At 30.7% G+C, this 26,025-nt stretch overlaps 3 protein-coding genes and 1 non-coding gene across 4 annotated transcripts; all 4 read left to right on the forward strand.

Moving 5' to 3' along the window:
- On the forward strand, positions 1–1,156 carry LOC8263115 (abscisic acid receptor PYL4). The gene has a single exon (XM_002526629.4). The coding sequence runs from the start codon at positions 283–285 to the stop codon at positions 904–906; it is 624 nt and encodes a 207-aa protein (XP_002526675.1). The 5' UTR covers positions 1–282; the 3' UTR covers positions 907–1,156.
- Positions 1,157–18,408: 17,252 nt separating this feature from the next.
- LOC107261844 (protein trichome birefringence-like 34) lies at positions 18,409–21,134 on the forward strand. The gene is made up of 5 exons (XM_015723872.3): positions 18,409–18,833; positions 18,990–19,161; positions 20,089–20,285; positions 20,379–20,537; positions 20,618–21,134. Exons 1-5 carry the CDS (start codon positions 18,460–18,462, stop codon positions 20,961–20,963), a joined length of 1,248 nt encoding a protein of 415 aa, XP_015579358.2. The 5' UTR covers positions 18,409–18,459; the 3' UTR covers positions 20,964–21,134.
- TRNAL-AAG lies at positions 19,206–19,286 on the forward strand. The gene has a single exon. It is a non-coding gene; the product is annotated as a tRNA-Leu (tRNA).
- Positions 21,135–22,307: 1,173 nt separating the features above from the next.
- LOC8278934 (protein trichome birefringence-like 35) lies at positions 22,308–25,873 on the forward strand. Its single transcript, XM_015723859.3, has 6 exons — positions 22,308–22,866; positions 23,121–23,400; positions 23,649–23,820; positions 23,969–24,165; positions 24,268–24,420; positions 25,168–25,873. Exons 1-6 carry the CDS (start codon positions 22,665–22,667, stop codon positions 25,496–25,498), a joined length of 1,335 nt encoding a protein of 444 aa, XP_015579345.2. The 5' UTR covers positions 22,308–22,664; the 3' UTR covers positions 25,499–25,873.
- The last annotated feature ends 152 nt before the right edge of the window (positions 25,874–26,025 follow it).

A 26,025-nucleotide genomic window follows, 5' to 3' on the forward strand; every position in this document is an offset into this window, starting at 1 on the left:
ATTTATTAAACACCTTCTTCTTCTTCTTCTTTACAAAATCCAACTCACCCACACATCTTCTCTCTCTCTCTCTCTCTCTCTCAGAATAAACGTCTCCTTCTACTTGAAACAACTTCCACCTCCACCTTTTCTCTCTTCCATCCATTTGGAAAGTGACTAACCCCAGCTTCTCTCATATATATATACATATATCGATATAGATACCGGCAAGCGTTAACCATCCAAAAAGTTATAATATTAAACCTCCTTTCAAAACCCTCAACGCATACATAAGATATCAGCATGCCTAAATCCACACTTCTTCTCCATAGAATCAACACCGCCACCACTACTAACTCCACCACCACAACGTCCACGTGCCAGAAACGCTGGTGCCCTTTATCCTGCGAACCCACAGTTCCAGGCACTGTCTCGAGGTACCACAACCATGTATTACGCCCCAACCAGTGCTGCTCCGCAGTCGTACAGCAGATCGCTGCGCCTGTCTCCACCGTCTGGTCCGTCGTTAGACGCTTCGACAACCCTCAGGCTTACAAACACTTCGTCAAGAGCTGCCATTTAATCAACGGGGACGGCGACGTTGGCACTCTCAGAGAAGTACACGTCATATCTGGACTCCCTGCAGCCAATAGCACCGAGCGCCTTGACATCCTTGACGACGAGAGACACGTCATCAGCTTCAGCGTCGTCGGCGGGGACCACCGCCTTGCCAATTACAAGTCCATCACCACCCTCCATCCTTCTCCGAGTGGAAACGGCACGGTCGTAGTGGAGTCCTACGTGGTGGATGTTCCTCCTGGTAACACCAAGGAGGACACCTGTGTGTTTGTGGATACTATTGTTCGGTGCAACCTTCATTCGCTTGCTCAGATCGCACAAAACTTGGCCAGACTCAATAAATCATAATCTTCTTCGTAAGTGACATAATATAATATCACATATTTATATTTTAGTGTTGGAAAATGAAAATGGATTTGGTGATACACCGTCGTTTTTGTGAGTATCCGATGTGAGTAATTTGCCAATGAAACTTAAACAAGCTAGTTAGTTCTTCAGGTTTTTTTTTTTTTTTTCCCCTTTTCTTCCATGTGTAATATTTTCTGCTATTTACTGTCGCCATAACTTTGAATTATTAATATTTTTTTTTCTTTCTTTATTTCTTTTTTTAGTATCAATTTGTGATATGAATAATGAGTAATGACACATAGCGTTATCTTTTTGATTCCCATAAATATAATATATTAGCTTTCGTTATTTTTGTGTCGTCACTACGGGGCAATACTGATGGTAAAACATTAATCAAATATTAAACGACATTGTTGTTTTTGGTAACAATCCATTGTTTAATCTTACAAAAAGAATAAGAAATGATGCAGTGATTAATGGGAACTGCGCAATTCATTCCTGGTAATAGGTTCAATGTGGTACAATTTGTCGTCTATTAGATTGTATTAATAAACTATGATTGAAACCGCACTCATGGGTTAGCGGCAATTTAATTAACTGCTTTTTGAGAAGGTTAACGCTCATTATCCATAAGAGTTTCGTTATTCAGTCATTTACAATTTTAGATATGCAGATTTTGGTATTTTCATAAGAGATTGTAAGTTGTTGAGTTTGAACGTATTGCTGGATGGGTTTTGGCCATTAAACAGAGTGAATGAGTTGGATGTGGTTTTAATTAGTAAAAGAGGAAAGCGAGACTGAGATAGCAATCATGCACTGATATTATGTTTATTAACAATATTAACCACCGAAGGAGTACAAAGAGGAAACAGAAGATGGGAGAAGGGAAGGGAAGCACCAAGTGTATATGGGAACTGAAACCCTCGTGCGCTTCGTATCGCTTTCCATTTGACGGTGCACTAAATGCAATGAACCCTCTCTCTCTCTTGATACTTGAATTTGCCTGCGATTATTGTGATTGAAACTACTTAAAAAGAATTTATGATTATAATCACTATCAATGACTTATTACATTTAAACACAAAGTTGGAATTAAAGATTTTATAGAAAAAATAAAGATAAAAAGATTGAAGTGGCGTAATAAAAATTGAAGAGCGAGGGCGGCGATGGAATGGGTGCATGTTGCAATTAAATAAAAAGGGAATCAGAAGCTGCCTGCTTCAACTTGACTTTGATAACTCAACTCAACTCAACTCAACTCAACCCAATCCAACTAGCTGTTTAAAAGATAAGAAGCAACTTGCAAATTTTGTGTTTCTCTAAAGGAAAGAAGAAGAAAGAAAATGCAAGTTGCAGTGTGTATTTTTGTATGCGTATTGAGTTTATTAATTAACAGAGTGAATAGGACGGTTTGTTTGGCAAGTTGGTATGCAAGTGGAGAGAAGGCTACCTTTTTTTTTAATGTTCTCCTGTAACTGCTGTCTGCTTTTTTCAATGCTTTCACGCCACCACCCATTCCATAATTTTCAATTAATTATAATTCTCCACTTTTTTTTTTTTATATTTATATTTATATTTTTTAAATTTGAATCTGCTTAATTAATTATTATCCGAATCTGATACTCGCGCCTCCATTGCTCGCTTCATTAAGTGGGTCCTTTTACCAATCTTTTTCTGTTTTTATTATCGGATCGTGTTAGCTATCTCTAACTCCACACTCCCAACACATGAGTTTGCTTATTTGATTTCAACAAACTTAGAGCCTTAGTACTTGTACCATTTTGTATCAATCTAACAAAAGTCGTCAATAACAAATATTTTTATAATTACATTATATAATTATATGGCTTACAAATTTCATAAATATAGTTTCATTTATTATTTTAGTTTAACTATAAACTATTATAATATATATATATATATATATATATATATATATTATTTATTTTAGGACCCATAACAGTTAAGTTATTTAAAAATAATTATTGTATTAAAATTTTATTCAGTTTAAGAGTATGATTTTAATTGATTTAACACTAATATATTAAAAAACACATACAAAATATAACAAAGCATAATCTCAAAGTATAAAAATACAGAAATATAAAAAAAATATTACAGTCAATAGGTAATGGTAGCATGTTTAAAGTGAATTATTAACGGAGTAAATTATAAAATAGTCATTTATCATAAACTATATCACATATTTCTATAAATGAGTACAACTACAAGATACTCTTTTATATATATTTTTATTTTAAAACTAATTATTAAAATAAATTATTATTTTAGTTAAAATAAAACTGATTTGGGTAACCAATTTTCATATTGAATTATCAATTCAGTTTTTTACTCAGTCTGATTTAGTAGTTTTCTGCTCACATTTAGTCTTCTTGTTTGTGTATAAAATCAAATGTAAATTGAGGTATACATGCTCTAGATGAGGGGGTTTGTAATGTAGATTAGAGAGAAATTAACACGTGAGAGTAGAATTAAGCAGTGTTCGAAAGACACGTATATATTATAATGACATTTCTTAGAAGAGTAGCTCAAATGACAGGTGAGAACAATAGAGAGTAGTAGTAGTTGCGTAGATGGTAGTGTAGTATAGTAGTAATAGAGGGATGCAGTTAGGATGCAGAGAGAGAAAGTTAGAAACAAAGACTCAAACAACTAAGAAGCCTTAAAAATGGTGAAAAAGTTATTTCTTTTAAAAAAATTAAGATATATTTATATGATCCAAAGTAAATGATAGCCATTGATTTTGATGACACTAGCTTCGTATGGTAAAATGGTTTTGACTTCTTTCATTGTGACTTGGGTTTATATATATATATATATATATATATATATATATATATAAATAGAAATTAAAAAACGTATAATTTTATCTTTAACTGGCCTTACTTTAAACCCGTCAAGTTAGATCTCCATAAAATCTCTCGACTGGATGATAATAAGCAACGACCCAAAGTCATCTAACAAATACAAATGATACAACTTAAAATAATATTTATTTAATGACAATTTGAATTATAAAATGATAATATCATTAAAATATGGAAGCATTTACCTTGCTATACTATTTGAATTTAAGGAAAAAAAAGTACAATAGTTTGTTACCAAATCTAGACTACAAGTACTAATTTAGTACTTAATTTACTGAAAATATAAATAACTTTTTTTATTATTTAAAGAAAAATAAAACCAAATTCAAGTTCAAATTGAAATTATTGATGAGAAGAATTTGAGATTTACCAACAGATTAGTTAATAGTCATGTATATAGCTAACCGGATGCCACCTATTTTCTTAATAATTCTATAATTTGTATGTTATGCTCTTCGCATTAATTAATTTAACTTCGACCTTTTTATTTTATTTTTTTAATTGCATCCTGAACTTCTTAATTATTTTAATAATTTAGGTCATGCATTTATTACATATTGTAGTTGCAATTATATCCATCTTATCAAAAGCTTATGCCTATGTGGAGGCTGACATGGCCACTCGAGGGGGTTTCATTTTTTTTTTTTTTCCAAACAAGTAGCTATATGCGTCATTCAGGTTGAATATTTTATCAAAAGATAAGTAGTTTTATGATTAAAGAGATAACAATCACACAACTCTCAAAATTATAGGTTTTACTCAGTTCATAGTTGCTTACATAGCAAATAATTGGCTGCCACATGTTAATTAGTGAGAATTTTTTAGATAAATTCAATCAGTTTGTTCATAAATAAAATTATTAATTGTATACTAATTTGTTGAATAGAAAACGAAAAAGAAAATATGATAAAATTAAAAGTTTGAAATTTTTTTAAATAGAATTAATCTATTATATCATTTACAGACAAATTAAATTAAATATTGATATATAATATCAGTTAGTTTAATTATTTCCATTAACTATTTATAACTAAAAAAATAAATTAATATAACTAAATAAAATTTCTTCTAAAAAATCACATAAAATTAAAACTTTTTTAATTATTAAGTATTTATATTTTACGCGGGTTCATTGCAATTCCATGTTCAAATTGAATACTTAAACTGAGATATGCTCGTACAACTAACAGAAGTAAAGTCAGGGGCCACATAGGGGTAAAAAGAAGCACCACAAATTTGAGTGCGAAATTCAAACATAATGCCAACTATAAACTGACAGAAGCCTCCTATTATAATGAGACACCCTTCAGCCAAATATTCACTGGTCAAGAATTCTTTGCAGAGGTAGTCAACCTTCATATATTACTTAATTGAATAGAGTCAAAGTGTCCATATATATTACGGCTATCATTCTTAGGCCTAGCGCGGTGGTAATATTAATTTATGTATTTGGAGTTTTTCTTAATTTACGTGATGATTTATTTATTTAAAAATTCATAATTTATAAAATAAATTTATATATTAATTAATAAATTTACAGTTCACAATCGATAAACCTACGCCTTTTATTTGATAAATCTATAAATAATACTTATTGATCTTATTATCTATAATTATATTAATAAATCTTAATGAACCTATACTATATTACCAATGAACGTAAGGCTTATACAACTTATCAAATTATGAATATGTGTGAGTGAAAATTTAATTTTATATGAAAAAATAAATATGATATTAATATAGAAAAATAGAGCTATCCTTAGAAGTTATTAAAAAAACAACTAAAAATATTAGATTATAAACAAAAATTATATTAGAAAATCTATAAAAATTATAATAATTTATGATACTGAATTATTATTATTATTATAAGAATCAACTACTAATAAAATTATTAATTATTAATAACACAATAATTAATATTTAATGAAAATAAAATCAGTTCTAAAATTTAATATTTAATAAAATCATTAATTTATCAAATATCAAATATAAAATTACATTATAAAATTATAATTAACTAGTTTGAAATATAATTATTTTATTGTACAAAACACTAAAAAAGTAAAAGAAAAAATAAATTTAGTATATAAGCTGACCTCTTTCAAAAAGATATTATAAATTTAGCCATAAGAAAGACGTGTTAAATTACTTAATCCGCATTGTTGCATGTATGTAGATGCATGATATGATTTACGGTCGTATAAAGGGCACATTGTCTGTGTCAGATGAAAGAAGTGATCTTATTGGATATCATCGTCTGTAGCAATGTCTAACAAGTTTAATGTGAAGCCCAACTTAACATCGGGGTTCAAGGGCCAGGGCTAAAAAAAGAAAGCAAATTATTATTTTTCTCTCCTGATATTTGACGATGTAGACACTTTCATCTATCTTATTTGAAAATTCAACTATGACTGTCCTTCATAAGGCTTAATTTTTTAACTTTTAAACTTTTTAAATTATTAGCAACATAATTTTTAAAATTAATTTTAATTTTAGCTTTTGGCAAAAAGAAAAAAGTATTTTTCTTATTTATAAAATGGCTAAATGAGTGACTGTAAACTATATAATATGGATAGTTATTTTTTTATATTTATTATAAAAATAAAAATTCATTTAATATATATAAATTAAATTTAAATTATTTTATTTCTAAAAATAAATAATTTTACCTATTAAAATTAATATTTTAATTTACAGTAAGTGAATTTTAGGTATAACAAAATAATGAGGAAAGACCGAGACAAAGCCGGCCTTTCTTCTTCTCCCTAGTCTAAAACACAAAAGTTAAGCCCGAGCAGAGCATGTATCAATGGGATGACTCTTTGTGGAAAACAATTTCTATTTTTTTTTTTTTCTGTTTTTGTTTAATTTCTTAAAGTTTTTGTTTTTCAAATAGAAAACTAGAAATTGAAAAACATGTTCTCTCTTCTAGATTCTTGTATGATTTTCATCTCTATTTTCTTTCTAAATTTATTAAAAAATATTTCTTATTTTATTTAATTAATAAAATATTGTATCATTATTATTATATTGAAAATATTTATTTTTTAATTTAAAATAATAGTTATGCTTTTATATTATAATTATTTAAATATAAGAATGTTATAAAAGAAAATAGCTGCTAAAGTATTTGATGAAGGAAGAATGACTCCTTGCCTTATTCATGTGCTGTATGAAAATATATATAGCCAGTTTACAAACAGAAAATTAACGACTCAACCAAATAACTTTACTGATTTCCAGCAACTACCCAACAAACACAAGAGAACAGAACTTCAGTAAAACTATGAGACTTATTCAAAGCTAACAACTTCCAATATTCTAGTAACAGCTGGAGACTTATTCAAACACATCTAATATCCGCACCCTTAAACTGAATCATCACACATATTCAGTTTACAATTGCGACAACTCCTAACTTCTTTCTCATTCGGACAAAGTCTTCCAGCTTGAGTGGCTTTGTCATGACATCGGTTACTTGTTCTTGTGAACTACAATGTTGCAGCTCAACTGTTTCATTCTTTGTAAGTTCCCTTAGAAAATGAAAACGCACATCAATATGTTTACTCCTTCCATGCATTACTGGATTTTTTGACAACTTTATGGTAGAACTATTGTCACAGTAGATAACCGTAGGGCTAGTCTGATTTCTTCCCACTGCCTCAAGTACTCTTCTAAGCCACACAGCTTGACAAGAACTTGCAGCTGCTGCTATAAATTCTGTTTCAGTTGTTGGTAGACTCACCACTGGTTGCTTCTTCGAACACCATGAGACATCAACTTCACTCATCATGAAAACATAGCCTGATGTGCTTTTTCTGTTTTCAACCTCATTAGCATAGTCACTATCTGTATAACCGATCATATCTTTAATTTCTCCATTTCTTTGATAGAACAATCCAAATTCGTAAGTTCCTTTGAGATAGCGTATAATTCGCTTTACTGCTTGAAAATGAACCTCCTTTGGATTTTCCATAAACTGACTAACTTGACTCACACTATACATGATGTCTGGCCTTGTGGCAGTTGCATACATTAAACTGTCGACCAACTGCTTGTAGAGTGTTTTATCAACTCCTTTTCCATCTTCATCCTTGCCTAATTTACCTCATGGAACCATCGGATTTTGAGCAGAATTTGAATTTCTCATTCCAAATCTCTCTAGAAGATCTATCACATACTTCTTTTGACATACAAAAATACCATCAGTTTTCTGTGTTGCTTCAAGACCGATAAAGAATTTCTTTTTTCCCATGTCAGTCATAGCAAATTCCGACTGCATTGATTTCTTGAACTCCATCATCAACTCATCATTATTCCCTGTATAAATCAAATCATCCACGTACAAACTTACCACCATAATACTGTTATTCTCCACCTTAGTAAATAAAGTGGGTTCATACTCACATTTTGCAAATCCACGACTCAGAAAATAGCTTTCAATGCGACTATACCAAGCCCGGGGAGCCTATTTTAAACCATATAGAGCATGATTCAGCTTGTAGACTTTTCCTTTTTCCTCCTGTTTCTCGAATCCTTGTGGTTGTTCAACAAAAACATCTTCAGTTAATTCCCCATGCAAAAAGGCAGATTTGACATCCAACTGTTAGATGGACCAACCATGATTAGCAGCGACAGCAATAACCAATCGGATAGTTTCCATGCGTGCTACAGGGGCGAACACTTCCTTGTAATCTACTCCATATTCTTGAGTATATCCTCGAACCACCAATCGTGCTTTATGCTTACTGACATCTCCTTTCTCATCACACTTAGTTTTGAAGATCTATTTAACCTCAATCTTCTTTGCACCTCTTGGAAGCTCAGTTAAATACCACGTTCCATTTCTTTTTATAGCTTCAATTTCTTCTTTCATGGCTTTTCTCCAAATTGGATTCTTTTCTGCTTCTTCATAGTGGACAGGATCATTTCCATTGCTGACAATATGATGTGACTCAAAACCATCATCAGACAACCCTTCACCTGTTACATAATCTTGCATCCAAGAAGGTTGAGTGTGTTGCCTTCTTTGAAGTTGTTGTTGGGCCACTTCATCTTATTGTGGAGATTCTATTTCATCGCCTTCTTCTTCTACTTCTTCCATCAGATTATTATCCATTTCAACATTACTATCATTGTCATTCCAATCCAATGCGGATTGAATTAATCTTGTGAAATCTTCTCCCCAACTCCAGCATCCATCCTCTCCAAATACAACATCCCGACTAATAATTATCTTTTTATCAATGGGATTATAAAGTCGATATGCCTTTGATTCTTCACTGACTCCCAATAAAATGCATGTTATATTACGTTTATCCAATTTAGTTCGAGAATTATTTCCTACATGCACATGAGCCACACATCCAAAGACTTTAAAATACCCAACAAAAGGTTTTTTTCCATTCCAAGCTTCCTCTGGTGTCTGGTTCTGCACTGCCAATGTCGGACTTCTATTGAGAACATGGACTGCCCAATTAATAACTTCTGGCCAAAAACTCTTCGAGATACCTTTTGCGATCATCATGCCTCGAAACACATTCATAATGGTACGATTCTTTCGCTCAGCGATGCCATTTTACTGAGGCGAATACAGAGCAGTAAGCTGCCTTGTTATCCCATTTTCAGTACAAAAATTTGAGAATTCTAATGAAGTGAATTCGCCTCCACGATCTATTCGAAGACCCTTAATTTGCAGACCCGCCTCACGTTCAGCCTTGGCTTTAAATTCTTTGAAGAACTTAAATGCTTTTGATTTCTCATGTAGAAAATAAATCTATGTCTTTCGAGTATAATCATCAATGAAAGAAATGAAGTACCTCTTATTGCTGTTGGAAATTGGTTGAATAGGACCACATAAATCAGAATGAATCAATTGTAACAGCAACTCAGCTCTCCAAGCACTCTTCTTAGGGAATGGATCTCGTTGTTGCTTCACATTTAGACATTCCTTGCACACTCTTGATGGTTTTATCAGCTGCGGCAGACCCACTACCATCTCTTTCTACTGCAGGATGTTGAGTCCATTGAAACTCAAATGACCATAGCGGCAATGCCATAATTGACCAACATCTTTAGTTATTGTATTGAAGCAAGTGGTACCAGATGCTAGAGACTTTGCTGCAATTTTGAACATGCGATTGGAGGACATTGCAAATTTCATGATAACACCCTTTTTCAGGATGATAAACCTTGCAACTGTTATGTTGAATAAGCACAACTAAGCCCTTCTCTTGGAGCTGCCCAACACTTAGCAAATTATTTTTCAAATCAGGCACATAGAAAACTTCAGTTATTACCTGTATTTGATTGTTAATTTGCAGCCGCACATTTCCTTTTCCCTTCACCACCAAGGTTGCGTTATTGCCTAGCTTCACATTGTCTGCAAATTGCTCATTGATGTCTGCAAAATATTCTTTCCTATTGCACATATGATTGCTGCAACCAGAGTCTAGAAACTAATCATCACTTTGGAGTTGTTCATCTCCAACTCGAGCCATAGGCAGCATTTCTTCAGAAATCTCTGTATGGTTGCTTTCTTTGCTTTGACATTCCCACTGGAAGTGCCCCAGTTTGTGGCAATTGAAGCACTCAATAGTGGATTTGTCGAAGTTTGCCCTTCCTCGTCCTCGACCTCTTCCCCGATAGCTGCTACGACCTCTTCATCGATTAGAAGATGCTTCATAAGTCACCTTTAAAGCGTGTTCCTCTTTTGGGCTAATCATCCTTTGCTTATGCACTAGCAAACTGCTTTGCAGTTCATTTATAGATAAGTTGCTAGTATCTTGTGCCTCCTCAATTAAACAAACCACGTAGTTGAATTTCGGAGTCATAGATCGCAATATCTTTTCCACTACTTCTGTATCACTTTTGTTTTCACCATTAGCCTTCATCTTGTTCGCAATCGTAAGTGTACGTGCGAAATAGTCATTTACAGTCTCTCCAGTCTTCATATGGAGTGTCTCAAATTCCTTCCTCAATGCCTGCAATTGAGCTCGCTTAACCCGCATTGAGCCTTGGTACTTCCTTTTTACAGAGTCCCATATGTCCTTGGCAGTGTCCTTCTTGAGAATCATCTCAAGAATGGAACAATCCAAGGCTTGAAAAGGATAATTCTTTGCTTTCAAGTCCTTAAGCTTATGTTCCTCAATTTGACGCTGCTGCGCCTCAGTTGGTGTTGTTCTAGCAGATGCAGCTGAAATTCCAGTTTCCACTAAACCCCAATATTCTTTTGAACGTAGAAAATTCTCCATTTAACATTGCCCAATGATCATAGTGACCATCGAACTTAGGAATTGAAGGCTGCACAAAAGTATTTTCTGTTGCCATCACACTCTGTCTCTCTTATTGTTTAGCTAGCTGCAACTATGCTTTATCAGGCCTACAAGAGGCTCTGATACCAGCATGTTATAAAAGAAAATAGCTGCTAAAGTATTTGATGAATGAAGAATGACCCCTTGCCTTATTTATGAGCTGTATGAAAATATGTATAGCCAGTTTATAAACAGAAAATTAACGACTCAACCAAATAACTTTGTTGATTTCCAGCAACTACCCAACAAACACAAGAGAACAGAACTCCAGTAAAACTAGGAGACGTATTCAAAGCTAACAACTTCCAGTATTCTAGTAACAGCTGGAGACTTATTCAAACATATCTAATACTATTCAATTAAAATTAACAATAACAACAATAATCAAATAAAGATGTATTTTTGAGTGAGAAATTGAATATGCCATATATTAGCAAAAAAATAAAGAATACAAGAGAAAAGAATACAGGAGATTGCATAAATTGACTAAGAAAAAAAAAAGATATGAAAAGTACCAGGAAACATGTTGCAGCAAGTATAGTAGTAATTTGTGATAGATTTATAGAATAAGGTGGGTATTAGTAGCTTTTTTGAGATAGATTAGTATATATGTATATATATGAAATATAAAAGGAAAGGTTCCTTCTTAAATTAAAAGACAAGAAAGTGGTGTGTTTTCTTTGGAAAACACCTTTAATTTTTTTTCCTAATTAATGACATAAACTTGAAAAATTCAGAAAAATAGAATTTAATTTTATAAATAGAAAAATTCATAATCAAATACTACATTATATTTCTAATTTTTTTTTTCTTAGAATTATTTTTTAGAAAACATGTTAGTTTTCCAAAACTAAACAACCTCTATGAAATTGTTGTACGATGTGATCTAAATTAAAGACTTGATAGAGAAACTAGAACAAATCTGCATTTATCGAGTGTCAGATTTCACGAATTTTTTTTAAAGTAAAATAAAATTATGGCAAACACTTATTGTTTATCTCTTTTAAGAGTGCTCCAATATTATAGATGAGATTAGATTTGAATAATTGTTACATTAAGAAATTAGCATATTTCTAATTCTATAACAGATGATTGTACTAAATAACCTAAGATAAAATTATAAATTTCAAACTCTAATTATACAACTTCACTAAATCCTAGTAAATTTATATTATGAATTTTACAACTAAAATTGATAAGAAATAATAAAAGGTACTAAGGACTTAAATTTAATATGAAGGAAAATTGAGGAGCTAATAACTATCAAATTACAGATTTTACATTGATAATTTTCGAAATAATAGCGTCGAAGAGAAGGATCCTCAAACGGGTTGAATCTTCCTGCAAAAGTAAAGTGCGAGGCTGTTGGTTTAATCCTTATTTTCAGAGTAAAGATTGTACATTGGTTTTGGGTATCATCAACTATTAAAAATGATTATAAAGTGTTATTCTAAGGAATGCAGTCTTTGATAGTTACTGTAAACTAAAAGTAATTGAAGTGGAGACATTGAATTAAAAACTAGGATTAACTAAAACTAGAAAAGACTTGACAGTTTGAAGTTTTGTTGAATCTTCGTGTAGCTCTCCTACTTCTCTATTTGGCAAAAATACATTGCTTCTTCTCCACTTACCTGCTTCCTTAAAAATCTCTACCTATTAATACTCCCAACTAACCAAAATGTGCAGTAACTTTCCATGACTTCCTCTTTAGTCCCATGTCTTTCTCAACTATCAGCAACTTCTGTAACCACCAGCATCTCCTCCCCACTACAAGTTTCCTCTGCATAATTACCATGCACGCAAATTTCCCAACATTTGCTGATAGTTGGAGGAGAAAAATAAGAAAAAACAAATTAATACTTTACATTTGCTGCTTGTTTTCTCTAATCCAAGATGGAAGAATGAACCTCCAAATATTGAATATCCAAAATAATCCTCACGATAACTAAACAAGGGGAAAAATAAAGAAAATATATCACTTGAGCCAATCAAAATTTATTTCCAAACACAATATATACAGTCTCCATGCATCTCCCTCCACTGAAGCAACTTCTGAGTTAATGAAAGAGAAGATATAGCACCATTGAAGCAACTTCCGAGTTAATGAAAGAGAGGATATAGCATTAATTTTACTAGCCATAATATCTACAAACCTAACTGATACAAACCGGGAAATTTTGATCCGTATACTGATCTCTGTAGACGTACTGTTTGCAACACAAGTTATGATAGGCGTGATACTTGAAAAACCACTCTGACGGTCAAGTTAATATTTGATAAAGGCAAAAGGATATAAGTATGTAATGGGTTGTAGTTGCATTGCCTTTTCCTTTGTTATGTCTTAACTATATTTATAGATAAAGAAGTGTAGCAGTTTAGTTACACTATATCACTTCCATTGTAGAAGATAAGGCTTACCACGCATAGAGGAGAGTTTATAGTTAGCTAATGACAAACACGAGAAGTTGAGTACCACTCTGACTCTATTGGGAACTAAGTCATGTTCACTTAAACATGTATCTTTAAAGATATGAGATCGGTAAGAATCAGAACTAAGCGAGTTACACTCGTGCGAAACGATCTGTTTAGGCAAGTTTGTATCACTAATATATATTATATGTATATTCATTTATCAAATTTTCATTAAAAGAATAACAAATTAAAATGACGGTCATTGCCAATCATACTAATTACTAATTATAAGTATAGAGGAGATGCTATATGTTCAAACTTCAAACCAATAGATGGTAAGAGGTTTCTTAATATATAGATAAAACATCTCCCTCAATATTTCACCTCCCTTTCCCAAAACATGCTGTTTGGTCTACCCTTTTAGCTTGTATTATCAAGTTACTTCAGCTTGCAAGAAAAAGAAGGGAAGTTTAGTTGGTGAAGGATGCACATCTCTTTTCTTTCTCTTATTTTTTGGTTAGTTCTGCTCACCAATGATGCTATATATATAATGCTAATGCATATTAGTTATTACTAGCTAGCTACATGTTAAATGTAACAGTTGTTAGAGACAGTTCATCCATTAAAGTGAGCTAGCTTCCAGTATTGAGGACGACCCATCTTCAAAAGAACTGTTGGATAATATTACATTATTAGAGAGCATGATATATCTATATATATAGAGAGAGAAATATTATTGATGTTATCTTCCTCCCTCCATGTGAAAGGTGCAGAGTTTTATGGGCCATCCGAATTATAGTTACTTTTTCTTACTTATTTTTGTTTTTCTTTTTTTCAGTTTAAGTTCATCTAGTTTTAAATTTGAAATCTAATAACGGTATCAGAACAAACCAACCTTATTAAATTAAAATCTTGGTGAGTTTTACATGCACGCTCAAAAAATAAAAATTTATAACTTTCATCGTATATAAAAGATCTAATAAAACAATTTAACATGGAATATTAATGAAACATTATTTTGGTGAAAAAAAGAATCTATAAGTCTTGAGATATTAAAAAAGTAACAAAATCAAGTTTTAAAAATAAAATAAATAATAATAATAATAATAATAATAACAATAACCATCTAGTCTTTTCATGTATGAAATATATAGTAATACTTCTTTTGTGAAAGCATTGGAAGGTGTTGAGGCAGCTTCACAGCAACGGTTAAGGATGTGGAGACATTAACCACTCTGACCTAATCCCCATTTATTTTATTTGACCATATCCACTATCCAAAATATCCTTCTAAAACATTAAATAGTGCGCCACAGCCTGGTTTTGGTGAACCTGAACCGCCGGTTAAGTTACCAAATAATCCCTCAGCATCTCGTTCTTATTTGAAATCTCATATTACCATATATAATATAGCGCAAATTGTAATATGGATTCTGATCCATATAATTTTATGGGTTTTGGAATTCATCCCTTGTCATTTTATTTATAAAAAATTAAGTCATGTACTTCAAATACTGATGTAATTTTTTTAAATTAATTTTATATTAAATATTTATTAATTTATATTCAATAAATATGTGTTGAATATTCATTGTTTAAATATAAAATATTTATTATTTGTTAATTTTATTTTATTAAAAAGATATGTGTATACAATATAAATATTTATAATATAATTTTAACTTAATTTTTTTATTTATTAACTTTGTAAGGGCAATTTATATTATGTCCATATTATATATGTTGATTTAAATGAATTAGTGATATGATTTTTATTAATAATGAATTAATTATTAAAAAAATTAATTATTATAGAATATTACATCTAATGGATATTATACATATAGAAAATTAATATTTTAGTACATATAAATAAACCAAAAAATATTAACATGTGTCTAGCCTAACAAAAACTTTTTAACATGCATTATTATATTCTAAAAAACTTTTTGACATACATTATCATATTCTAACACATATAATTTTTAATTTTGACACGTGCATTTATTATTGACATGTAGAATTTAAGTTTATGAATAATTTTATAATTCTTCTATTAATTTATTTATAATATTATATTTTTGTATCAATAAAATCTTAAAATTAAAAAAAAAGTAAATATTAAAAATATTTAATTTATTATTATTTTTAGATATTTTAATTAATTATAAAATATTAAAAAACTATTTAATTTTATATATAAATTTAATTTATATTATTTATTTATAATCAAAATAATTACGAAGCCGTACAATAGACCAATAAAGGACTAAATTTTATAAATATATAAAAAATATTTAAAAATATTATTTTTAATATAATTTTAATTTTAAATTTAATTTATTATAATTTTATAAAATAATAATTTTATTATAAAAAATAAATACACATATCAAAATAAAATTTTTTAAAATATCGATAGTAAAATAATTACACCTATCGTATAACACGTAGATAAACAGCTCACTTTTTAAATATGTAAAGAATTTATTTGATATAATATAAATTTATTTTATTATAATTTAAAAAAATTAAAAGGACACGCACGTGCCTACAGTTTCACACTAAAGCACATACTAAAATAAAAACAAACTAGTTGGATATCTTACTGTCTAATGCCCAGTCCGGATCTATTCCCTCATTTTACAATTTAAAAGTAATTTAAATCTTTATAGAAAAATTTAGTTAAATCCAAAACCCAGTTTCAATTTCAATTTAGATAATTAATTATTTGATTATAATTTGAAAAGATTTTAAGAATTATGCAAAGTTCATTTTAAGTAGGAATCAAAAATTAAAGTTACCTCTATAATAATACCGAACAATATTCGCAAAATATAAGAATTTAAATATTAAAGTTGTCTCTTTATTTTAACATCAAGTTTTATTTTGTCATGAACTGCTCAATAATAGTTCTATTTTTTCTTAAATGGCCTTTCAATTACCGGAATCGAAGTCTTGAGTTATTATTGTTTTTCTGTGTTTATGTCATTCGCCGCCACATTTAGCAGACCTTAATTAGTCTTTTTAAGTATCCAGAGAACAGCTGTTCTATCTACATTCTTTATTTACTTCAACACTACTTAAAATTCCTAGTAATTTTACTTTTTTCAATGGTTTAAAAATTTCTTTTCAGTTCTTTTTTTTCCAATAATTTAAGTTAGTGTTTGGTTGATATTTATAAAATTTAACTTTTTTAAAAAAATTTAAATTTTTTTTATTTAATTTAATATTTTATATTATAAAAAATTTATATAAAATTAATTATAACTAAAATAAATTTTAGTAAAATAAGTAAAATTTTTAAATGGATTCCATATTAGTAAGTTATTACATTCTATAATATAAAAATATCTCTTTCAATTTTATTATTTTATTTTTATTTTTTTATATCTTTTTTAAATAAAATATTCTTTTATTAACTTCAACCAAATAGTAAAAATATATATACTTGTTCATTTATAGCTTGAAAAGCCATATATATCATAAGGTAAAATGTATTTTTAAACTCTAAAACTTTCAATTGATTTCGTTGAACTATTTAATTTTTATTTTATTTTATTAAATTTTTATATTTTTATTAATAATGTATTAGTCCTTAATTAAAAATGTAAATATTTAATAAAAATAAATAATAGTATCACGAAATATATGTAAAAAAAATTTAATAAAATCAAAATAAAAGTAAAAAACTCAAAAAAAAAAATTAAGAGCTAACAAGAATACAACTAAAAGTTCAAAACTTTAATAATGAATTTTGCATTTATCAATTAACACATGGAATGTCATTAAAAACATGATTTATAAAATGATATTATCAAATTATTGTATTTTGTAGATTACTTTTACCAAATTATGCACAACCGATTATATTTGTTAGAATTACAAAAATAATCAATTAATTACTTAAGAATATATTACTTCTAAGAGATAGGATCATCGTTTACTTAAATTATAAAATGTACATGTCCAACTTAAAAATTAATTCTGCCTTTAATCTTTTTTATCACTTAGTATAAATTTGAAATATGTATGGAAATATATAACAAAATTCTTATTTTATAAATTATACTTATTTTTATTTAGCTATTACTTAATTTAAATAACAATAAATATCCATCAGTGTAATCACATAAGGGACACGTAGATCCGATCATATAATTGAGATTTATCTTTTTTTCTTTTTTCAATTTTATTACTGAAAATGTGTTTAAAGCTGAATTATAGCCTTGCTTATCAATTTAATTTCAGATGGAGTTAGCTATCCAATAGGTGCAGGCCCTCTTTAAACTGTTCCTTTTTAAAAAAAGAAATCACAAAATTTTAATATATTACAATAGGGTGAACTTGAGGAGTTTAAAGAGAAACTTGAATGCATTTGATGCCCTTTCTTTTGGTGGAGAAAAGGACAATTAGATGGTAGTAATAGTTAAATAGTGTGATTTTCTATCAGAACTTTTAAGGGTTTGATCATAAAGCTACCAATAATATTTCTTTCCATTCATGATCTCCTTAGCTCGACATAAATTTTGATCACAATGAACAAGATTTTTAAATTAGTAGTTTGAACTTTTTTTCAAAAGAAGATTAGAAAACTCTCATGAATTGAACTCTTTGTTGACTTGGTTAATGATATGATTATCATACATCATAGTAATGAAAATTGAAGAACAAAAGTTTAAAAAGAAAAAGAAAAAGAAGGGTAGTGTGGTAAACAAATTAAGGCACATAGCTACCCTACAAAGTTCTATTTTATTCTAACTATCCCTTTCAGCAAACTACCAAGAAATCCACTTCCACTACTCCTAATTTGGGAAAAGGAATCCTGACAATGATTTCCAACTACCTTTTCAGAAACTTCAAAAAGGATACAAAGATAACACCACAGATAACAGCATCACTCATCATCTTCAAACTTACAATTTAATCTCTCAATGGCAAAGAAAAACCAACTCCAAAATCAAATGCTCCCTCCTCCACAGCCTGTTGCATATTCTTGGGGAATCAGAAACACCTTCCATTTCCTCATTGCCCTCCTCTTTGCCCTCCTCCTCATTGTCGCAGTATATCTAAACCAAAACAGGGGTGACCTAATAGAAGAAAGAACTACTAGTAAAACTTCAGGTGACTTGTTGTCTAGGTGTAATTTGTTTTCTGGCAAATGGGTTTTTGATAACAAATCTTACCCTCTGTACAAAGAACAAGAATGTACTTTCATGTCTGATCAGTTGGCTTGTCAGAAGTTTGGTAGAAAAGACTTGAGTTATCAAAATTGGAGATGGCAACCTCACCAATGTGATCTTCCAAGGTTTCTCAATCTATCTATTTCTTCTTCTTTGCATTACTTTGTGCTTCCTTTTGTTGGTGTAATACTGATTATGGACAGTACAGGTTCTGTTTTGGCTATGTTTTTTTTTGAGTTTTGTGGAATTTTTTCCTCTTCTTCTGCTTGTTATTAACAAAGGTTCAACGCAACTGCATTGCTGGAGAGGCTAAGGAACAAGAGGCTTTTGTATGTTGGGGATTCATTAAACAGAGGACAATGGGTTTCAATGGTGTGTCTTGTGGATTCATCTATTCCTTCAGATAAAAAATCCATGCACCAGAATGGTTCTTTGGCTACGTTCAAGGCCATTGTAAGTAATGTTATTAAATATATGTACGCGTCATCGGTATCGTAGTTGAGATGGCCGAGTTGGTCTAAGGCGCCAGATTAAGGTTCTGGTCCGAAAGGGCGTGGGTTCAAATCCCACTCTCAACAAAGTTTTTGAATTTTATTTTTACCTTAACTTCTTTTAGAGGTCTACTAATTTTCATGTGCCCTTCTTTCACTTTAGTTTTAGTTCAACACATGAAATAAATTTCAATACTCTTACATTATTCAAGGGTCATGTTCGACAACCTCCACATTCTTAGATTAACTTATTTAGGAAAATTATCAAATATATCTTTCTTTTTTTAATTTTTTTATCAAATTTTTTTTTTGTTTTTAAAAAAATAACTAAAAAAAACTAAAGACAATTATACTGTAAATATGAAAAGAAAAAAAAAAGAAAACGATATATTTTATTGATTTTAAAATATTTTTAAAAAGTTTATATATATTTATATACGAAGGATACTTTTATAATATTTTTCCATTCTATTGACTTGATGACTTACAAATGATAAATATAAACATTTCGCTTTTTATGAAGGATGAAGATTTAAATCATAACTATAGGCAGATATGTATATGGTACGAGGGTACAAGGAATTCAAATTTGAGTATTTAATAGATATCAGAAATTTGAGTACTTAATTAAAAAAGTTCACATTTTTTTGTGGGTTTAGTTTGTTAAAATCCCTTAAACTTGTAATGTAAGTTGATTACGTGACTTGACTCGCCTGAATGGAAATGGCTTTGGTTACATTTTTCTTTTTCCTTATCAATGGTTACATTATTTAATTAGATGATTTTTAATAATGTAAGTTAAATATTAAACTTTTGAAATAGATTTCAACTATATTAAATTGGTTTTAGGATTTGATTTGTAATTTTATTAATGTGCGATTGAATAAAGGAATATAATGCAACAATTGAGTTCTACTGGGCGCCATTACTGGTGGAATCAAACTCAGATGATCCAGTAAATCACAGAGTAGCTGAACGGACTGTTAGAGTTCAAGGAATTGAAAAGCATGCTAGGCATTGGACTGATGCAGACATACTCGTTTTCAATTCCTATCTTTGGTGGAGAAGGTCCCAAATGAAAGTTCTGTAAGTATTTTTTTTCTTTTTTTGATCTTATATTATATAACCTATACTTAATTTGATTATGGACCGACTAAATTTGGATATTAATTTTATCAGATGGGGATCCTTTGATAACCCAGATGGCATTTACAAATTTGTAAAGATGCCTAGAGTTTATGAGATGGCTCTGAAGACATGGTCCGATTGGCTAGAGGTGCACATTGACCCATCCAGACAACAATTGTTCTTTGTCAGCATTTCACCGACTCACCAAAAGTACGTCCATTTTAAACTTCTACTACCTTCCATGCATTAATCCTATCCTGATAAATGACAAGCAAATGTAACCCTTGCAGAGCACAGGAGTGGGGTGGAGCAGAAGAAGAAAATTGTTACGGTGAAACAGAGCAAATCTTCAAAGAGGGATACAGGGGAAAAGCAACCTGTCCAGAGATGATGCACGTAGTGGATAAAGTACTTGATGATTTGAAAACAAGAGGCTTGAACGTGCAAATGATTAACATAACACAGTTATCAGAATACAGAAAAGAAGGGCATCCATCTATATACAGAAAACAATGGGAACCTTTAAAAGAAGAAGAAATCTCGAACCCGAAAAGCTATGCTGACTGTATACATTGGTGCCTTCCTGGAGTGCCTGATGTCTGGAATGAGCTTCTTTATGCCCACATTCTTAACTAATCTTTGATATGTTGTTAATTAACTTCTCCTGAACATTTAATCAACGCAAATTCCCGATAAATTTTGGGAATTGGGAGTTTGATTCTCATGTTCTTTGCTTGTAACGTGTTTCCATCTGAGTAATCATATGGAAAAAAGAAAAGAAACAGAAAGAAAGAAAATTGCTTGTTTCCATTCGAGTTATGCTGACAAGTTGCAGCAATTTTGAGTTCGTCAACTTTTTCTTCTAACTTCATCATTGGCGCCGCCATTTTTTAGAATTTTAAAATCTAAATTGATGATTTTAAATAGTTAGCTGCCACCATCTACGGCAAGCAATTGAATTGGAAAATGAATTCAGGATCAAACTTTGGGTTCTTTGAGGATCTTAAGAAGGAGTTGTGTTGCTTACATATTGACTTTCTATTTTACTCCTTTGTTTTCCTCAAAGTTCATAGAAGAGAGAGAAGACAAAACTCGATTTTTAGGCTAAATAGTCAGTTTTGCATTCTAATTTCAATTTCTTTTTTTTTAATCTTCAATTTAATATTATTTGAAAAAGAAGTACAAAACAAGAGATGCTGGCTTATTCAATTTTCTATTTATTTAAAAATAATTCATTTTCATGTCAGTAATTTTCCTATTTTTTTAGATATTTTGTTAATTTTTAGTATAATATTGATATTTTTTACAGGATATAAATCTGATATTAAAATTGAAAAAGAAATTTAATATGTTAACAAAATTGAAGATTCATAAGGAATTTTTAGAATTTCCTTAATAATTAAAACAAATTGAAAAGTTTATAACCCTTACAACAAAAGAATTTAAGTATAAAATGGTTAACAAACTTTAGGTACTAAATGTAAATTAAAATATATTTAATATAAAAAGTCAAAGAGATATGGATATATTTATTTTTTTATTATATTAAAACCTAACTGAAATTAAAAAGAATAAACTTATTACTTTGTTCATTTTATTATATTTATTATTTTTTAAAATAAAAATTTAATTATCTGTTTTATATTTAAATTTTATATTTTGTTTTTATATTGAAATAAATATAACAAACTTTAAAATATTTATAGAAGAGTAAATTATAATAACCAGTATTATATCATTATCCGATCTTTAAAGACAAATAGCTAAGAAAAATTCGTCAACCATCGATTATTTAAAGCAAATTGTAGGCAGAGTAGAATATTGAGTATTTTCTATATCCTAAATTAGACATTGATTAAGTTAAAAAAAGATTAAAAATCAAGTCATTAATAGCTTCATATCTGGCAAAATTGCGCCACTATTAGTCAAAAACGTCAAACCGACAAAAATCCAATGTTTCTCGTACCCACCATTTTCATCACCATCTCTCTGCAACACCACTCATCAAAATCAAATCAATATTCATAAATTTGTGGGGACCATCAATTCCAATCCTACAAACATCACAGCCAGGAAATATCACTGAATAAACCCACTGTTCTTAATAGTGGCGGCAGCACCATATCATATAGGCAGAATAATGCAGAGGTCAAACCGTGATGCATATAATGATTCACAATCTTTATATGGAATCGAAAATCTTTATTAAAACAAAAATCAAATGCCATTTAAACTGCTATTTTCAATGATTCTTTAGTTTCTTTTTTATTTATTTTCTGTGAGCGGTATTAGTATTAGTGATAAGAGTTCAAGAATCTTGCAGCTTCAAAATCCATCATGATGCAGAGATGGAACAGAAAAAGATCCCATTTTCAGTTTGCAGCATTAGTATTATTAATCTTTATCGGGTGTTCAATTCTTTACAACGAGAGTAGCATTCCAAGAATCCATGATGACCCACATCATGTCTCTCAAGAACAAGAAACTGCCTTTACTTACATTAAACCAAATCTTGTTAGCCACTCTAAAGATGCTCCTGGTATGCTCTCCTTAACTGGGATTTCCTTGGTTTGTAAATCTCTACTGTGTTTCCGTGCTTTGTTTATTGAATCTTTCTTCTTTCTTGGTTAATTTACTTGTAGTTTTAGGATTTAACTCTTTCTTTCTTTAAGCGATGTTTAATCTTTACTTGATCTTTTCTTTCTTGGGCTAACTTTTTTTTTTTTTGAAAATTCTTGAATTTGTAGTTTTAGGATTTAACCATTTCTTTCTTTTGGCATTTCGGGATTTTAGAGTTTTTGGATAGATTTGTTAGATGCAACCTGACTAAGGAGTACAGTGGTAAGAAAATCAAGTGGATTGACCCGAAACCGAAATTGGGTCGGCGGAGAGAGAGTTTGGAGAGGTGTGATGTGTTTTCTGGAAAATGGGTATTTGATAATAAATCATATCCACTTTACAATGAGTCTGATTGCCCGTACATGTCGGATCAACTGGCATGTCACAAGCACGGAAGGTCTGATTTGGGATACCAGTATTGGAGGTGGCAACCTCACAATTGCAATTTGAAGAGGTATGCTTTTTATTGTTGCTTTCTTTTCAACTCTTAATTTATGACGAACTGAATTTTTCACTTGAGTTTACTTCACTGTGTTTCTCTGCATGAATTGGAATTTTGTTGAATGTAATAAATTAGAACTAAAATGCAGCCTTAGTGATTTTGGTTGAGAATCAAATGCAAATTCTGCGAATGTTGGGGTTTTTCTGTTGGGTAAGACTTGATTAACTGCCTTTGACTTTACCTATCTGCTGCAACAACAGATGGAATGTGACTGAAATGTGGGAGAAGTTGAGAGGGAAGAGACTGATGTTTGTAGGTGATTCACTAAATAGAGGGCAATGGATATCGATGGTCTGTTTGTTACAGTCCGTGATTCCAGCAGATAAGAGATCTATGTCACCAAATGCTCCTCTTACCATATTCAGGGCAGAGGTGAGCCAAAAAGACTAACAATATACAACTTATTATGAGAAGGAGAAGAAAATATATTTGTAGTATGTTTCTTTTCTTCACTATTCTTCCAGAAAATGCTGTAGGTCAGTAAAATATCTTTATCATTCTATTTTGCTTTCATTTGTAGGAATACAATGCCACTGTGGAATTTCTTTGGGCTCCACTTCTTGTTGATTCTAATTCTGATGACCCCGTGAATCATAGATTGAGTGAGCGGATAATCCGTCCAGATTCAGTTCTGAAGCATTCAGCAAAATGGGAGCATGCTGATATACTAGTTTTCAACACATACTTGTGGTGGAGGCAAGGCCCTGTTAAACTGTTGTGAGTATAATGCCATCCAGGTTTTATTTTAGGATATTAAGTTGTAATGTACTAATGAATTAATTACAAATTGGTATCTCACTCATGCTTCATTACATTTAGGTGGAGCAATGAAGAAAATGAGGTTTGTGAAGAATTAGATGGGTTAGGAGCTATGGAGATGGCCATGGGGTCCTGGGCAGACTGGGTAGCTTCTAATGTTAAATCCCACAAGAAACAGATCTTCTTTGTTACCATGTCTCCAACACATCTCTGGTGAGTATGAACCAAGTGTATGTTACTTTTTAATTCCTGTTGTTAAGATATGCTATATCCAGTAAAATACATATTATTTTGCTGTTGCTTCTTGACCCTAGAGTAGATACTAGATAGGCTTGAGATGTAAACAGAGGGCCATTGCAACTGCTATTATTTTTTGCCATAGATAAGTTGGACTATTCCTTGTCTTATGAGTTTGGCGTTGAAATTTACCTATAGGAATTGGTTCTTTTATGGATCAAAGCTTGTTTGATCTTACACATTTAGTTAGACAACCGAGGGTGTCTTAGATTTCTTGTTCTGTTTATAACTTGCAAACTGACGTGGATGAATTGCAATGTGCTTATTCAAATTTTCACTTTGAGTTCTTCTTAGGTCATGGATCTGTCCAGATTCCCTTCATTGGTGTGCATCTTCTTCTTATACGCCTGTTAGTTTCTTGTTGTAAGCATTAGTTATTCAATTTTGGTTCCTAGAAACATAGAAATGTGCATTAAATCAATATGAAAGACTATAACCTGCCTTCCCAATCGGTCTCTCATGCATTCCCATAAACTTCCAATCTACAAGAGGGACATAAGTTACCCCACTATTGACTCTTGATTGTCATGCTTCTGGGATGACAATTGCTGATACAGAAGGATGCTTCTCTAGGTTAATGCTTTTGTATTCTGTCATCACCACTTTGCAACTGCAATGAGAACTTCACTCTTATATTCTTATTGATTTATTTTTATATTTCAGGAGCCGGGAATGGGAGCGTGGAAGTGAAGGAAATTGCTATAATGAGAAGAACCCTGTTGATTGGGATGGCTACTGGGGAAGTGGTTCTGACTTGCCTACAATGCGTATGGTAGAAAGGGTCCTTGGAAAATTGGGTTCGAAGGTTACTGTTCTAAATGTCACTCAGTTATCAGAGTATCGAAAAGATGGCCACCCCTCCATCTACCGGAAATTTTGGGAGACATTGAGCCCTGAACAGTTGTCAAAGCCAACGACTTATTCTGATTGCATACATTGGTGCTTACCTGGTGTACCTGATGTGTGGAATGAATTACTTTTCCATTTTTTGTAGAGAAAATACATATTCAACATCAAAAATCTTAGCAGTTTCATATACCAACAGGAAAAGGATGTTAGCGAATTCATGGAAGGGAATGGCAAAACTGCAGCTTACCCTTTTGATTAAATAGAAATGATTTCAAAGAGCAAGTGAAATTTTTGGGGAGAAAGCAATTAGCGGAACAAAAGTTTCAATACTGTATTAGTACCGACTGTGTAATGCCCATATTATGCAGAGCACCTCATACTGGGAAAAAAAAAAAAGGAAGAATATGTACCCTAATTTATAGGGATCACAATAGAAAAATGTTGTATTTGCGACTTCTTTTGTGTTGTAGGTTAAGTTTCATATTAATATCAAATTTAGCGAAGTTTCATTTTGTGTTAAGGTTCTGAGGATGCCGTGGCATAGAGGAAGGTCAGAATATGCATGCTAGAGTACTAAGTTGCTTTGCTTGGAGAAAATAGTCGGCGGTGAATTAAGAAAATAGTCTTAAAAATAAATATTATAATGATAAAATAGTCTTTCATTTTTGTCAT

Source organism: Ricinus communis, chromosome 10 (assembly GCF_019578655.1).
Source record: "Ricinus communis isolate WT05 ecotype wild-type chromosome 10, ASM1957865v1, whole genome shotgun sequence".
NCBI lineage: Eukaryota > Viridiplantae > Streptophyta > Magnoliopsida > Malpighiales > Euphorbiaceae > Ricinus > Ricinus communis.

What these genes read in the sequence shown, in the direction of transcription:
- LOC107261844 (XM_015723872.3), top strand. Translation starts at nt 18,460, where the DNA reads ATGGCAAAGAAAAACCAACTCCAAAATCAAATGCTCCCTCCTCCACAG. An exon ending in TGGCTACGTTCAAGGCCATT is followed by an intron (nt 19,162 to 20,088) that starts GTAAGTAATGTT and finishes GATTGAATAAAG; the next exon opens with GAATATAATGCAACAATTGA. An exon ending in ATTTCACCGACTCACCAAAA is followed by an intron (nt 20,538 to 20,617) that starts GTACGTCCATTT and finishes TAACCCTTGCAG; the next exon opens with AGCACAGGAGTGGGGTGGAG.
- LOC8263115 (XM_002526629.4), top strand. Translation starts at nt 283, where the DNA reads ATGCCTAAATCCACACTTCTTCTCCATAGAATCAACACCGCCACCACT.
- LOC8278934 (XM_015723859.3), top strand. Translation starts at nt 22,665, where the DNA reads ATGATGCAGAGATGGAACAGAAAAAGATCCCATTTTCAGTTTGCAGCA. An exon ending in CCACTCTAAAGATGCTCCTG is followed by an intron (nt 22,867 to 23,120) that starts GTATGCTCTCCT and finishes TCGGGATTTTAG; the next exon opens with AGTTTTTGGATAGATTTGTT. An exon ending in TTACCATATTCAGGGCAGAG is followed by an intron (nt 23,821 to 23,968) that starts GTGAGCCAAAAA and finishes TTTCATTTGTAG; the next exon opens with GAATACAATGCCACTGTGGA.